We start from the raw sequence: 15,975 nt of genomic DNA on the forward strand, positions 1-15,975 counted from the left end.
AGCTGGAGGGGATGGGGTCAAGAGTGCAGGTGGCAGTTTTCATTCCGATGAGGAGTTCAGAGAGGTCAGTAGGGGAGACTGGGGAGAATTGAGACAGGGGATGGCAGGATAAGGGGGGGCAGGTGGTTTGAGGGGGAGCGGGTATGGCGGTGGTCAAGCTGTTGTAGATGTTTTCAATTTTGCGTTGGAAGAATGAAATGAAGGAGATGCAGTTGTCTATTGTGAATGACTGGGTGGTGGTGTTCAGGGGGCTGAGGAGTTTGTTTATTGTAGAGAAGAGTGCTTTTGGGTTTCCGGAGCCAGAGTGGATAATTTGAGAGTAGTAGGCGGAGCGGGCACGGGAGAGGGCATCTTTATAGTGTTGTATGTGGTCCTTGTAGGCCTGGGAGTGAACTGTGAGACCTGTTTTATTGCGGAGTCTTTCAAGTTGGCGAGCACGAGTTTTCATCAAGCGGAGTTCAGGGGTAAACCAGGGAGCAGAATGGGTGAAAGAAACTGTTTTGGTTTTTATAGGCGCAAGTTGGTCAAGGCAGGAGGAGAGAGTGTGGTTGTAGTAGTCAGTGAGGTCAGAAGGGGTGTGGAGGTCAACGAAGGGAGAAGTGGACATTTTTTCAGAGAGGGTCAATGAGAATGAGGTAGGTGAAAGAGCGTTTAGCTTATGGAAGTTGATAGTGCGATAATGCCTTGGTGCTGGGGTGGGGATGTTGATGGTCAGAGTGATGGCTCGGTGGTCAGAGAGAGTGAGGTCGGAGCCAGAGAGATGGTGCAAAATTAGTCCAGTAGAGCAGACAAGGTCCAAAATGTGACCACGGTTATGGGTAGGAAAGTTGACATGTTGAGTGAGGTTAAAGCAGGTGAGTAAATCAGTGAAGTCAGTGGTTAGCGTGGAGTCAGTGGAGTCCATGTGGATATTGAAATCACCAAGGAGGAGGATTGAGGGGGAGAGGGAACATAGCTGGGTCAGAAAGTAGAAGTCAGACAGGAATGATGGGTGTGGTTTGGGAGGGCGGTAGACAACAGACATGACTGACTGTGTGTGACCAGAGAGTTTAAAAGCCAGGTGTTCAAATGATGGAGCAGATGAGATGGAGATGAGGTTGGTCTTGATGTCTTGTCGGTGAATAACGGCAATTCCACCACCTCGGCCCTCCGAGCGTGGTTTATTGATGTAAGAATATCCATTGGGTGTGGTGAGGTTGAGCGTGTAGTAGTCCAGTGGTTGTTGACAGGTTTCGGTGAGACAAAGTCCAGTTTGTTATCCAGGATGTAGTCGTTGAGGATGAGGCATTTGTTGTTGAGGGACCGGGTGTTGAACAGGGTGAGCTTGATGTTGTATGCGATCGCCAAGCAGGTGCAATGGAACTGGCCAGACACACATGGTGAAGATCTCTTTGTGGTCATGCTGGGTGGTCTACACACAGAGATGGCAGCTTTGAAGACAGCAGGAGACTGGCTGCAAGACAGCAGTTGGACACAGGCATTGGTTCAGGCAGAGATAGCAACAGCTGGCACAGCAGACTCCTTCTTGCGTGCAGCTCACGTCAGCCGTACAAGACGCGCCCACCAAGTAACTGTTGCTGCCCTACACATACTGCAGCATCGTGCATATGACATATACAACGAAAGAGCAACTGCAAGAGATGAGGAACCATTGGAGTTCGAGGCATGGTGTGACCAGAGAGCAGCGGCATGTCCACAGTTTCAGTACTGGGCCACTGTACTTAACCTGGAGCTCTGTATACTCCTCTACATACGTTCACTGAGAGAGTTCAACTTCACGCTGTACATGGACACCCTACCAGAGCTAGCTACATGGTTCGCTGCATTGGACCATATCCACTATGCTCGCTGGTTACCAGTCCACATCAGGACATGGTTGGCATTGCAGAGAAACACCCAGATGTTGCTGCCAAGTTCCATGCGGGGCACTTCACATCCAAGAGGACTAGGCATGCTTTCTCCGCCATCTCCCTAGACCAGGCTCATGAACAAAACAATGCCACGGTCAAAGGCGATGGCGGGGCAGTGGGCCTAACTGAAAATCCAAGTGCCCTTCGACGGTGGATGGTGGCTGGCCCCGAAGTTGCTCGGGTCATCACAGAATTTGAGACCTCACAGCAACTGCGCCAAAGGGGAGAGCACACCCACCACCATGAGCAAACCGACAGTGTGCAGAAGAAGTTCGTCCAAGATGTCCGTGCACTGACAACAGTCATCGAAGAGATGGGCAGCCCCTTTGAAGAAGAAAGCACAGATTTGCTGGTCCTGGGCACACTGGAGATCTTGGGCCCAGCTGTTGTAGATACTGTGCGTACAGCTGTACAGATTGGGAGAGATCAGTTCCATTCATTTGAGAAGGAACGTCTGGCAGACAGATCCAAGCCACTCAATGATGTCATCAAACGCAACAAACTCCCGTTGTTTTCATCCATCAAGGTCAAAGCTGCCCAGAAGAGCAAACAACAAGTAGCCTCTGCAAAGAGTGATTCAGAGCTCTTCTCCAGACTATACATCGCATGCCAAACCAGAGATGGGGGTCTCGAGCAGTTCTTCAAACATGAGAACAGCGCACATCCGCCAGCACTCTCGCAAAATGGACAGCTCCGCTTTGGTTCCAAAGCTGACTTGTTGCAGCCCTTAGAACAGCTTGTCGAAACAAAGTCGGACCCACCACAAGTATCTTCTGTGATCCTCGATGGAGCTGTAATAGTTCAAATGCTGAGCCCAGGCCAGACCAAAACATTTCTTGACTATGCCACAAAAGTATTCGTTCCATACATTATGTCACAGCTTCAACATCGATCTCGTCTCGATCTAGTGTGGGACCGCTATGCAAAGTCAGGCAGCCTGAAGGCAACTGCAAGGACCAACAGAGGCAAGGGAATACGCAGACGTGTCACTGGCTCTGCCCTCCTACCAGGCAACTGGCACAGTTTCCTCCGTGTCGACGAGAACAAGGAGGAACTCTTCAGCTTTCTGTCTAAGCAGGTCACGGAGTCCATCGATGTGCCAGACAAACAGCTGATTGCTACTGACGGTGAACAGGTAATGTGCATGATGTATGTTAGTGTGTGTTAGTGAAAGTGTGTGTATGTGTCTGGGTGGTGAGAGTGGGTGCGTGCCTGCTTGTGTGTTTGAGAGTGTGTGTACAATCTTCTGTGGTTTCAGTACATATTATACAATGTATTATTGATTTATGCTGTTGTAGAGTAAATTCTTACCCACATATGTGTATTCTTTTCATATAATTTAATTTTGATTATATAATCCCGATTTGTATTATCTATTCGGAATAATATTTTGTATTGTATATATAATCTTTAGCTGTCCACGGTACACTCCCTCAAATTGTTAAGAAAGGCCTATTGGCCATAGTGTTCTTGAATTGCTTTTTTCTTTCCTGGCATCTTGGGGGAGTGTACATGAACAGGCTACTGTTATATGTGCAATGTCATATTGTATGATTTCATGTGTTTGATGCCAAGTAAATAACAATAATAATAATAATAATAATAATAATAATTGCCCTGTATTTATGTACTTGAAATAATGTACTGAAATAAATTAATAAATGTTATGCAGATTCATGTCAGGTTTTATTCGTGACCACCTACACCAAAGGAATTCACATTTAATTTACATCACGGTATTGTTCATGCTTACACCAACAGGTCATTGCTGTACCACCATGTGCAGACACAGCCGCTTTGGCCCCGTGCAATCACGAGGAAGCAGACACGCGCATGATGCTCCACGCAGCAGCTGCTATGAAATCTGGACACCGCAGAGTACTCATCCGCACCGTGGACACAGATGTGGTGGTTCTCGCTGTGTGGATGGCCCAGGAGCTTAATGAGGTAGTGGACGAACTCTGGTTAGCGCTTGGAACCGGAAAGAACTTCCGCTACATAGCAGCACACGAGCTGTCTGCTACCCTGGGACCAGACAAAGCCAAGGCACTGCCAATCTTCCATGCAATCACAGGGTGTGATACCGTCTCGAGCTTTGCAGGTCGTGGCAAGAAAACAGCATGGGCAGTATGGGAAACTTTTCCAGAAGTGACCAATGCATTCCTGGACCTGGCATCTGCACCAAGTGAGATCTCTGAGGATACACTGGCAACCCTGGAGAGATACGTAGTGCTTCTGTACGACCGCACATGCACATGTTCTGAGGTGAATCTGGCAAGAAAGAAACTCTTTGCAAAGAAATCTCGATCCATTGAAGCAATACCTCCAACACAGGCCGCCCTAGTACAACACGTGAAGAGAGCAACTTACCAGGGTGGACATTGTTGGGGACAGTCTCTTGTCCCACACTGCTATCTCCCATCACCATGCGACTGGGGGTGGGTGGACAATGACGGACAGTTCGATCCTCTGTGGACAACACTACCAGAAGCTGCCAAATCCTGCTATGAACTCATCTGTTGTGGGTGCGAAAACGGTTGCAGTGGGAGATGCAAGTGCAAGAAAGCGGCTCTGAAATGCACAGCACTGTGTGCCTGTGATGGTGACTGCTCACATTGAGTTGGAACTGTGACACTTGGCATGACTTGATGCAATACGCTCGCTAGTTCTCTTGCTGAACGTGTGTATACAATGTACGTAATATGGGATTATCAGTTGCTTATGTGCATTAAAACATATTTCAATACAACCATTCAATTCATTGACCTCAGAAATGTACATCTAGACACCAGAATCAAGTATCTAGCTGGCATAGAACCAGAGATATCGGTCAGCAGATTTTCGGAAGCCGCCATCTTGGAATCCAATATGGCGTCAGTAAATCAACTTCTAAGTAGAACCATTCAATTCCTTGACCTCAAGTTTGTACATCCAGACACTAAAATCAAGGCTGTAGCTGGTATAGAACCAGAAATATTTGTAATTAAAGATTTTTAAGCCGCCATTTTGAAATCCAATATGGCGGCCACATTGGGGTGAATTCCAAAGTGGTTCCATATCTGAAAATGTTCTCCATATAATATTCTCTCATTCTGCCAAATTTGGTGCTTCCATCACAAAATGCACAATTGGTTTGCTATGCCGCTGCACTAAGTGGTTGTTGCCAGGTCTCAGTGAGACAGAGAAAGTCCAGTTTATTTTCCAGGATGTAGTCGTTCAGGATGAGGCATTTGTTGTTGAGGGACCGGGTATTGAACAGGGTGAGCTTGATGTTGTTTTGTACGGCGGGTATGAATCCAGGTGATTTGGCCAGGGTTCGCAGACAGGAGTCTTTATGACTTTATGTAATGACTTCTTTATGTTTATATGTAATCCTATATATCTTATTATAAAAGAGCAAACGTATATGGTAATGTTTGTTTGTATGATTGTTTGTTTATTTGTGACCAAAACGTCTTCTTCTTCTTCAAGTAAAAATAACACCCAAAACACAGTCCGTGAACTCTTAATTACGTACTGTTGGAATATACCATTACCTTTTGACCCTTTAAGTCCCCCAAGACCCTTAGGACCACCAAGACCCTAAAAGACCTTAAATACCCTTAAAAACGGCAAAGACCTAAAATAACACAAAGACCCAAAACACCCTGAAGACCCTGAAAGACCCAGAGGAACCAAAAGACCCAAAAGCCCTTGAAGTCCCCAAAGATCAAAAAAACTCTGAAGACCCTAAAGATCCCAAAGACCCTGAAGACCCAAAACACACCAAAGTCCCAACATACCCTTAAAGACCCAGAGGATCCAAAACACCCTGAAGACACAAATGTCCCTGAAGACACAAATGGCCCTGAAGACACAAATGGCCCTGAAGTCCCAAAACACCCTGAAGATCCCGAAGACACAAAAGACCCTTAAATACCCCCAAAAAACAAAATACCCCAAAGACCCTTAAAGACCCAGAGGAACCAAAAGCCCATGAAGACCCAAAAGATCACAAAGACCCAAAACACCCCAAAGACCCAAATACCCTTAAAGGCCAGAGGATCCAAAAGACCCAAATGGCCCCAAAGACCCAAAAGACCCTCAAGACCCAAAACACCGTGAAGACCCAAAAGATCCTGAAGACCCAAAAGACCCCAAAATTGTCAAAGATGCCTATTCCTCTGAGAGGACCAGTTACGCTAGTTTATATAACTCACGAGACAGAAGCCAAACAGTTCAATCTTGGTTTCATCAGACCACAGAAACTTGTTTCTCATAGTCTGAGAGTCCTTTAGGTGCTTTTTTGCAAACTACAAGTGGGCTTTCATGTGTCTTTCACTGAGGAGAGGCTTCCGTCTGGCCACTCTGCCATGAAGCCCAGATCGGTGGGGGTGTTGCAGTGATGGTTGTCCTTCTGGAAGTTTCTCCCATCTCCACACAGGATCCCTGGAGCTCAGCCAGAGTGACCATCGGGTTCTTGGTCACCTCTCTTCCAAAGGCCCTTCTCCAACGATTGCTCAGTTTGGCTGGGCGGCCAGCTCTAGGAAGAGTCCTGGTTGTTCCAAACTTCTTCCATTTAAGAATCATGGATGCTTCCTCAGATCTGCGCCTCGACACAATCCTGTCTCTGAGCTCTGCAGGCAGTTCCTTCGACCTCATGGCTTGGTTTTTGCTCTGATATGCATTGTCACCTGTGAGACCTTATATAGACAGGTGTGTGCCGTTCCAAATCATGTCCAATCAATTGAATTTACCACAAGTGGAATCTAATCAAGGTGTAGAAACATCTCAAAGATGATCAACAGCAATGGGAGACACCTGAGCTAAATTTCAAGTGTCATAGCAAAGGGTCTGAATACTTATGTCAATGTGATATTTCAGTTTTTTCTTTTTAATAAATTTGCAAAACTTTCTAAAATCCTGTTTTCTCTTTGTAATTATGGGGTATTGAGTGTAGATTGATGAGGGAAAAATGAATTTAAACGATTTCAGCATAAGGCTGCAACATAACAAAATGTGAAAAAAGTGAAGGGGTCTGAATACTTTCTGAATGCACTGTAAAACTTCCATTATGTTTATATAACTTAATAGCTATTTATTTACACTAGGACGTGCCCGTACGTGGGTGCCCGTTCCTTGCCAAAAAAAAAAAAAAAAATGTCTTCGCCCATGCATGCATGGGCGTGCCCATGGGCCCATGGGCGTGCCCGTAAGTGCGTGATGTGACCGTACAATGAATGTATCGTCCCGACGCCGCAGCTCGGATGGCGCTGCAGTTAATCGGGCCTGTATCGGCAGAGTTATTATAAACGTGTACTACAATCGATCGTACCTTACAGCGTCTGCTCGCCACGTTCAGCATCAGTACGTCGTCACTATGACTATCCGTAAGTCCGGAAGTGACGTCCTCATTTGACTGTCCGGAAGGTCGCATATCGCAGTTACGATGAATCGCAAATTAGTTTTAATTAGTTTTAAAACATAGTTTAACGCCAACATAGCGCCAACATAGTTTGCCAACGTGAAATAAATGAATACGCTCTCAAATGTGCCGTCCGAGGCAGAGTCTGTTCGCCACGTTCGGCACACGTGATAGCTCGCTGCTCTCTGATTGGTTGAATCGTTTTTTGGACATAGCTCGGTAACTACTTCTCCGATTAATATGAAACCTTGAAAAGGCACATCCTCGGGTCCCCAGCAATATACCTGGCAAGTTTCAAGTATATCGGACCCGTGGTTGTCGAGAAACAGCGGTCACAGACAAACATACACACACACAGACACACACACAGACACACACACAGAGATTACTGGAATTATAGATAGATGTAATCCTATATGTTTACATAACTTCCTATATGGTTATATGTAATCCTATGTTTATACAAGTTCCTATATGGTTATATGTAATCCTACGTTTATGCAACGTCTGATCACGCGTTTTGATCTGAGCTTATATAGAAGTTCCCATATTTTGATCCAAGCTTATATTGTGGCGGGCACAAGGGACAATAATTCCGCGCACCAGTGGGTGGCGCGAGCGTCCAGGCGGGGGACGAAAATGCATGCCCCGCCTTTCGACCGATCGGCCACGCCCGGCGGCAAGGCGTGGCCTCGGGACATATATGCGGGCTCGAAGTTCGAGCCCGCCCAGTGCTGAAGTGCGAGCTCTTAATAAAGACTCTTTGTTTGTACCAACGCGTTGTGGCCTACCTCTCTGGCAATCGAGTCGTGTGTGCACAGCACCACACTGGTGACCCCGATTGGTTCAGCCGTTGCTGACCCCCGAACGCGCCACGGCTACTAACGCCGTCGCAATCAAACTCCCGGGGGTTTTGGGAAGCGCAAGCCGACGTTTGGTTTGTGCAGGCCGAAGCTCAATTTCAGCTCCGGGGCATCACGGCGGACGAGACCCGGTACTACCACGTGGTCGCCGCCCTCGGGCCCGGAACTGCCGCCCGAGTCGTGTCCATCCTTCGGCGCCCGCCGGGCGACCACAAGTACGAGGTGCTCAAACGTTTCCTCCTCGCCACGTTCGGGCTCACGGAGATCGAACGGGCCGACCGCCTCCTGGACCTTCCCGCCCTCGGCGACACACGACCATCCGTCCGGATGGATTTCATGCTGTCACTGCTGGGAGACCAGCGCCCGGATTTCTTTTTCCGCGCACTTTTCCTCCGCCAGCTACCGATACAGGTGTGCCTTGCGCTGGCCGGTTCCAACATCACGGAACCCCGCGCCCTGGCCGGAGAGGCCGACAAGTTTTTCGCGGCCTGCGACACGCGGTCGGTTTACGGTGCTGCCGTAGTGGCTCCCGGGGCAGAGGCTACAGCGCCCCCGGCTTCCCTCGTGGCTGCTGCTGCACCCCGCTCACTACCGCCGCCGCCACCACCACTGCCGCCGCGGCCGTCACCGCCGCAAACCTGGTGCTACTACCACGCCAGGTTCGGCCGCAAGGCTAAAACGTGTCGCCCGCCGTGCTCTTTTGACGGGTCGGGAAATGACCGGGCCGGCGCTCATTTGCGGCCCTGAGCGTCAGCCATTCCGGCAGCCTCCTGTTCATCACGGACACCTTGTCCGGATGCCGTTTCCTTTGCGACACAGGAGCGCAGGTAAGCGTCCTGCCTGCCTCCGTGTCCGACAAGCAAGCCGCGGGCCGGGGCCCCGCTTTGCTTGCCGCCAACGGAACACACATCCGCACATTCGGGAAGCGTTGCCTCTCACTGCGGTTCGGAGGGCAGTGCTTTCAATGGTCGTTCGTCACCGCCAGCGTGCCAATGACCCTGCTCGGTGCGGACTTCCTATGTGCGCATGGCTTGTTGGTCGACGTTAAGCGCAGACGTCTCGTCCAGGCCGAAACCTTCAGCTCGCTCGCTTGTTCGCTGAGCGGCTCGTTGAGCGGCTCACCGAGCGGCTTGCCAAGCGGCTTGCTGAAAGGTTCCGTCCCGGCGAGTTTAATTTGCACGCTTCCGGCAGCGGACGACTTTACCCGCCTACTAGCCAGTTTCCCGGCCCTCACGTGGCCCACCTTCTCAGCGGTGGCCGTTAAACACGGGGTGGAGCACCATATACCCATGGTCGGGCCGCTGGTCTATGCCTGGGCATGCCGACTTGAACCCACGAAGCTTGCCGTGGCGAAGGCGGATTTCGCCACGCAGGAACGGCTGGGTATCGTGCGGCGCTCAAACAGCGCTTGGGCCTCTCCGCTGCACATTGTGCCGAAGCCCGGTGGAGGATGGCGGCCGTGCGGTGACTTCCGCTGGCTCAATGATGCCACCACCCCCGACCGCTACCCGGTGCCGCATATCCAGGACTTTTCCGCCCGGTTGGCAAACACGACCGTGTTTTCCAAGGTGGACCTTATCCGGGTCTACCACCAGGTCCCCGTACAACCGGGCGATGTCCCGAAGACGGCCGTCATCACCCCTTTCGGACTCTTCGAGTTCCGGCTGTCGCGGAAGTGTGGTGAGACTCAAGACTCCAATGATGTCACAGGTTTACAAAAGATCACAACTTTATTAACTGCTAGTTAACTTGTATCAAATTCTAATGACTACCGTTTCCTCAATGGACCAGATAACTCTATCCGCATGGTCCTTTTTGTTCGGCCGATGTTCCTCCGCAAATCCCGTCCTCCTTCCTCCCATCGGGCAGAGGTTCTGATGACAAGTCTTCTTGACTCAAAGTCTGTTCTGTTTATATGGGCAAACTTCAGTTAATCCTCTGTGTGCTGAAATCGTAATCCCTTCTCCGCAGAAATGTTACTCAGTCATCCTGCTCGCCTTCCTGGCACCAACTCGCTCCTCCCTGCTGGGAATTTGCTTCATCCTCTTTGCATCCCGATGAAAGACAATAGTACGGGCTTGGGAATGTGTGTTAGCCCGGGGTCGTGCTAAAGCTACACAACAGGACTCCCAGCTTCGACAGGGCGAGATACATTCCTGACATTCTTACGACCACCTGCTCGTACCTTGGTTCGTTACCAGTTCCAACCAATGAGTTACACTGAGTTACACTTCCACAATTCCCTCATCTTTTTGTTTTTGTTTATATTAACCATTCATCTAAACATCAATATAAGTAAACAATCAATCACTACAAGTAAACATCAATACAAGTACTCAATCAATCACTACAAGTCAACATCAATACAATTTCCTTAGGCATACACCATCATCCTGCAAGAATCTGATCACAAAACATTTCGTTGGTCATTGACTCCTTCCATATTGTTAATTCAATCTATTTCATTTGCATCACAAATATCTTTGCAAAACAACACTTCACCATCACCAAGATACAACAATTTTGCTTCACCATTTTCAAGTTTTTAAAGCATCTGCAACATCTGGCAAAAACGTTTCCCTTCAAACAAATGTTGATTCTTTGTTTGAAAGGAAGGGCTGATCACTTGTGTTTGAATTCAGGTATGAAACATTTTCTTCTGTCTTTATAAACACCTGCACTACTTCGTGTAGGATTTCACTGTTGTGGTAACGGTGCGGAGTCATAGACTGACCCTGCTCTCCATGTAGCATTCTTGCCACTCTTTCTGTGAACCATAATGATTCCTTGAACAAGGCCTTCACCCAGTTGTAGTCGACTTGCCTCCTCCCTCATTATGAGTGGGCAGCAAGTGTTGGTGTAATGTTGATTGGCCAGCAAGATGTGGAACAGGGATGCCGGATGCATCCACAATGATGTTGGGACCATGGTGTTCAGGTCATCCATGGTCCATACCAGGAGCAACCAGCAGAATCGTGCGCAGCTGTTGTGACAAGGGCACAGCCGTTTGTTTGCAGCTCCATGCTGGTTCCCCGGAAGTTGGTGAAGTAATAACATATGTCCCCGCATTTCACAGAGGTTGCAGGCAAAATGTCGTTGTCCTGCAACTTCTGATGTGATGAATGTTCGAAGCCTTCGAACAAGAGTAAGTGATCGCCTTTCTTTCATATGTTGCAGTGTGATCCAGGCAAATGGTCACATAAATTTCCTTGGTGAAGGTAAGCATCCATCTCCAAGGTACACGGGAGAATGTTTTCATCATTCTTTGAGAAAGAGGGTGTATGCCACGATTAACTTCATTTTTAGCCACAAATTTTCTTTCTCGAACTTCTTCCCAATTCTGTTAGCACCCCCTTCAAATGTGATCTCGTCTTATCCTTATGCTCAGTCACATCTGAATCTGCTTTCCACACACACTGAATCAGATCGGGTACATCTTACCATGAAATCAGCATAATCATGTATATCTTCCGACAGTTTCACATTCAACAATTTGTTGTTTTCCCTTCCAACATTCAAAAAGTTATATTCATTTATATGCGTCACACAAATAATATTCAATCAGGTATGTATTTTACTACTAAACTGAGAATAGCATCCACAATTGCTTTCAGGTTAATATAGTTCAAAATTAACTCGTGCAGGTATTTTAGCACTACTCTAAGAAAATAAATTGTATATGATTACAATCACAAACAGGAATATCTAATTCCCACCAAAAATTTTCCCAAACCAACAAATTAAGCATAATGTATTATTACCATAATTCCTCCCCACTTTTCCTTTTCCCTCCTTTTTTTTTTTTTTTTTTTTTTTTTTGCTAACAGTGTGTCACTTGTGGTGATATGAGTTCACTGATCTTGTAATTGACACAACACAAAACATTTCGTTATGTCATTATCTTAATTATACTGTATTCATTTGCAACATCACTTGATTTAATCTTTTAATCTCAGTATTTATGTCGCCATAAAAGTCTTCCTTTTCTGGTTCCACATTTCTTTCCTCATTTGTCACTTCATGCGTTATCATCGTGTTGTTGGTTACCTTATTCAAACACACCGTCACTAAGGCTTTCAAGCAAGCCACCACTAAAACAATTGCCAATATAACTACTAAACCCACAAACAAGGCTGCTACTCCTTGTATATATTCATACCTATGACATAATTATATGTCGACGACATTCAACATTATATACCAAACTAACAAGCTTCCTAAAAGGTAAATAAAGAAAATCCCTTAATATGTAACATAAATCAGATTATTTGTCTTACCCTGATCCCCCTATCTCCCGGGGTCGAACTAAATCCCCTGATCATGAGTGTAGTTGTGATACATTATCCCTCATGCAGTATTAATATCAGTAGGTAATTGTATGTCATGTAGGTAAATAAATGTCACTATCCCAAGTCAGAATACATGTTGAAAATGCAATGTTTATCAATGCAAGGGGTGTTAAAATGTAATTCAAATGAATGTAAATCACGACTATCATTTGTCTGCCACTGAATATTCTGCTGGGCTGCTAGGTGCAGCCTCATTTTCTGTGGGACCGTCCTCCCTTGCCCCTTGCCCCATGTGCTCGCTTGCAATGAGGGGCATGACTCCAACTTTCTACTTTGGGTCCATTTTTTTTTTTTTTTTTATTCTTATCAATCTCCTATGGTTTATCAGTTCGTTCCAAAATACCACAACCAAAGGTTTTAACCAAAGCTTTACGAAACTATTTCCAATGTGAACTCAAAATGCCAGTGTAACAATGATTCGAAGAGTTAACTTCAAGGGGTCAGTAATTTTTTCCCTATAACCAGATCTCATTTTCCCATCCAATAATTTGCCTTGCCGAGTGTCATATTATAGCACTTTAATAAAACTTCGAAAAATGTCTCATCTCAATAAATTCCCTTTTTCTTCCCAAATACTCATCTGTAAATTACATATTCAATTACAGTTTCTCCCAATTTGTTCGGTCTAAATGGCCGCAAAAGTGGCTGCCAGCATGCAGTACCGTTTTTTTTTTTTAATCTATCAAGTAAGTGCTCGTCCACGCAAGACCTCTACCAAAATGTTGTTTATAAAACAAATCTGGGATTTCTGATTACATGGATGCACGCTCAGGACATTTTCAGGCTGCTGTTAACAATCCACTATGATAAATTAATTCCTTTACCCACAATCAAATAATTAGTACCAATTGAGGATATTATTCCTATCACATTCATTTATAGATTCATCATGTTGGATCTAATTTTTTCCCAATAATTTCCCACTGCTGTAAGGAAGAACAATAGCTCTCCTAAGTCTTAGTAATATCGTACTTAATTTACCCATCATCGAAGAATTTATTTACTATCCTTTCTCATCTGTTAACCAGTGACTTTGTTTGAACTCCAGAACTCAAAACTCACAATAGTTCAACCCAGCAAAATTTTCTTTACTCTTTTCCCATATCATCTATGTCTAAGACACATCCATACATACAGCACAATTTATATTCTGATAAAATTCCAATTTATATATCTATCTATAATTCCAGTAATCTCTGTGTGTATGTGTGTGTGTATGTGTGTGTGTCGTTTGTCTGTGACCGCTGTTTCTTGACAACCACGGGTCCGATATACTTGAAACTTGCCAGGTATATTGCTGGGGACCCGAGGATGTGCCTTTTCAAGGTTTCATATTAATCGGACAAGTAGTTACCGAGCTATGGCGATTTATTTACCAAACTCCGCAAGCCGTTCGCTTTGGCTTTGCGAATGGACCAAACCATTTCATGTAAATAGAGGGGGGGGATTGTCACCGTACTCGCAAGCCGTTCGCTTTGGCTTTGCGAATGGACCAAACCATTTCATGTAAATAGAGGGGGGGATTGTCACCGTACTCGCAAGCCGTTCAAAAACACTAACATTGACACACAAAATACCCACACACACATGCATTATGTGTATTTGTTTGCGTTGGACCCTTATTTACAGATCAGGATGGGTGTCAACTTTATTTCAATTTCTCCAAATTTGTCCTTCAATTTTATAAACGCTCATACACAAATGGACCAAAAAGTTTATCCTTAAAAAACCCCTATGATGTCATATTGAAATTACCCTTTCAGTTCCCACAATAATTTATCCACATTTGACTACACACCCATTTGCATGTCAGTCGACCACTGACCTATCAATCATGCGGAACAATAGTCCGAAATTCCCACCTGATCATCATGTGACTCTTGTCACTTGGTTTGTCAAAAAATTGCAAAGCAATTGTTCCAAACTTTGTAAATTTAAAATTTTGTGCCCAACATAAAAGATCCAATTTTGGCATTTGATCAATTGATTATCAATTTGCTTATAAGCAAAAGAAAAATGAATAACTCTTGCTCCGAAAAACTTTTCAGACACAAGAATCATCGACAATTATTCATGTTTGTCCAGTAATCTAATTTGTTGAGGCCAATCGTCATTTGGGATTTTGCCGCAATGAAGGCCTAATCGTTGTCTGAGGTATCGGTAAGCACTGGTACCCTTGATCTTGGTTTACCCTATGAACTTGTCTTCCTGTTGGTATACGGACATCCTCTTTTCCAATGTCCCATCTGTCCACACTTGAAACACCGGTTTCTGTCGTTGCCTGGTCTATGCACCTGTGCACTTGTATTGCTGGGCTGCATCTCTACATCCCTGAGTTGCCACTGCAATCTCTCGTTATCTCCTGAAACACGAAAAAATTCTCTGTACCGTCCTTTTTGGGGAGCCAACTGGAAATCAGATGGGACAACTGTCACTTTTATTCCTAATTTCGAGGGCAGTTGTGCATTTGTCTCCTCCACTGTATCCTGTATCCTTTTTATTTTAAGTTCTAGATCCGTTATCCGTTCTTGCTGTTCCCGTTGCCTAGATTCACCATCCCAAAGATGGAATGCAAGCCAGTCTACCGTTAGATTCTGTCTCTTCCTGGCTTTCAATCTTTGTCCCAATCTTTCCAATCAACTTCGCTCAAATGTACCTCAAATGTACCATCTCTCCATGTACCATCGCTCAAATGTACCATCTCTTGGAAACTCCTCAGCATGTCCCTTTGTCCACAAATACCAATTCTCGACCTGCCTTATAGCTTCGGCACCATAACGGTCGTACATATGATGTGTACAAGTACCTTTTTGTGGAATCTCTAGTTGTCCTTGTGTATTCTTGCAGGCTCCATTTCCCATTCTGCCTTTTATCAAAGTAGCGTTGGATGTGTTGTAGCTTGTTCCTCTAAAGCTTCACTCGTACCTCCAGGAAGGATCTCTCCACCTGTTCAAATGGTGATTTCCAGAGAATTTCTCTCACCTGTGGCTTTTGCACAATCCAATCTCACAGATCAGTATTTGCAGATGAGCCAAAGGGTCAGTATGAAATGGGTGAATTCTCAGGTGTCCGCTCTGTTGAAGGGGAAATCACACAATGGTAACCGCACATATATATCTATATATAAACTCACCACCTTGCTCAATTTTCCAAGGTTGTCTTCACATTGATAATATCTCACAAAGATATCAAAGCTTCTTTCTTGAGACCGCATTTTCATCAATCAAACGATCAATATATTCAATTCAATTTATTCAATTCAATTTATCCAGTTAAATTTATTCAATTAAATTCAATCAATTAGATTCAATCAATCAACAATTCAATCAATTATTCAATTTCAATTAATTCATCAATATTCATCAATAAATCAAATTAATCATTTTGGATGATTCCTTGCATAAGCCCTTTCCCCAATGATGTCAGGACAGGTCCATCCATTGACTGAG

At 45.4% G+C, this 15,975-nt stretch overlaps 1 protein-coding gene across 1 annotated transcript; it reads left to right on the plus strand.

Annotated features, from left to right (window-relative positions):
* The first annotated feature begins 1,872 nt into the window (after window positions 1–1,872).
* LOC144888661 (uncharacterized) lies at window positions 1,873–4,657 on the plus strand. Its single transcript, XM_078767321.1, has 2 exons — window positions 1,873–3,045; window positions 3,672–4,657. The coding sequence occupies exons 1-2, from the start codon at window positions 1,873–1,875 to the stop codon at window positions 4,527–4,529; spliced, it is 2,031 nt and encodes a 676-aa protein (XP_078623447.1). The 3' UTR covers window positions 4,530–4,657.
* The last annotated feature ends 11,318 nt before the right edge of the window (window positions 4,658–15,975 follow it).

Source organism: Myxine glutinosa, chromosome 1 (genome assembly GCF_964187855.1).
Source record: "Myxine glutinosa chromosome 1, kmMyxGlut1.1, whole genome shotgun sequence".
Taxonomy (NCBI): domain Eukaryota; kingdom Metazoa; phylum Chordata; class Myxini; order Myxiniformes; family Myxinidae; genus Myxine; species Myxine glutinosa.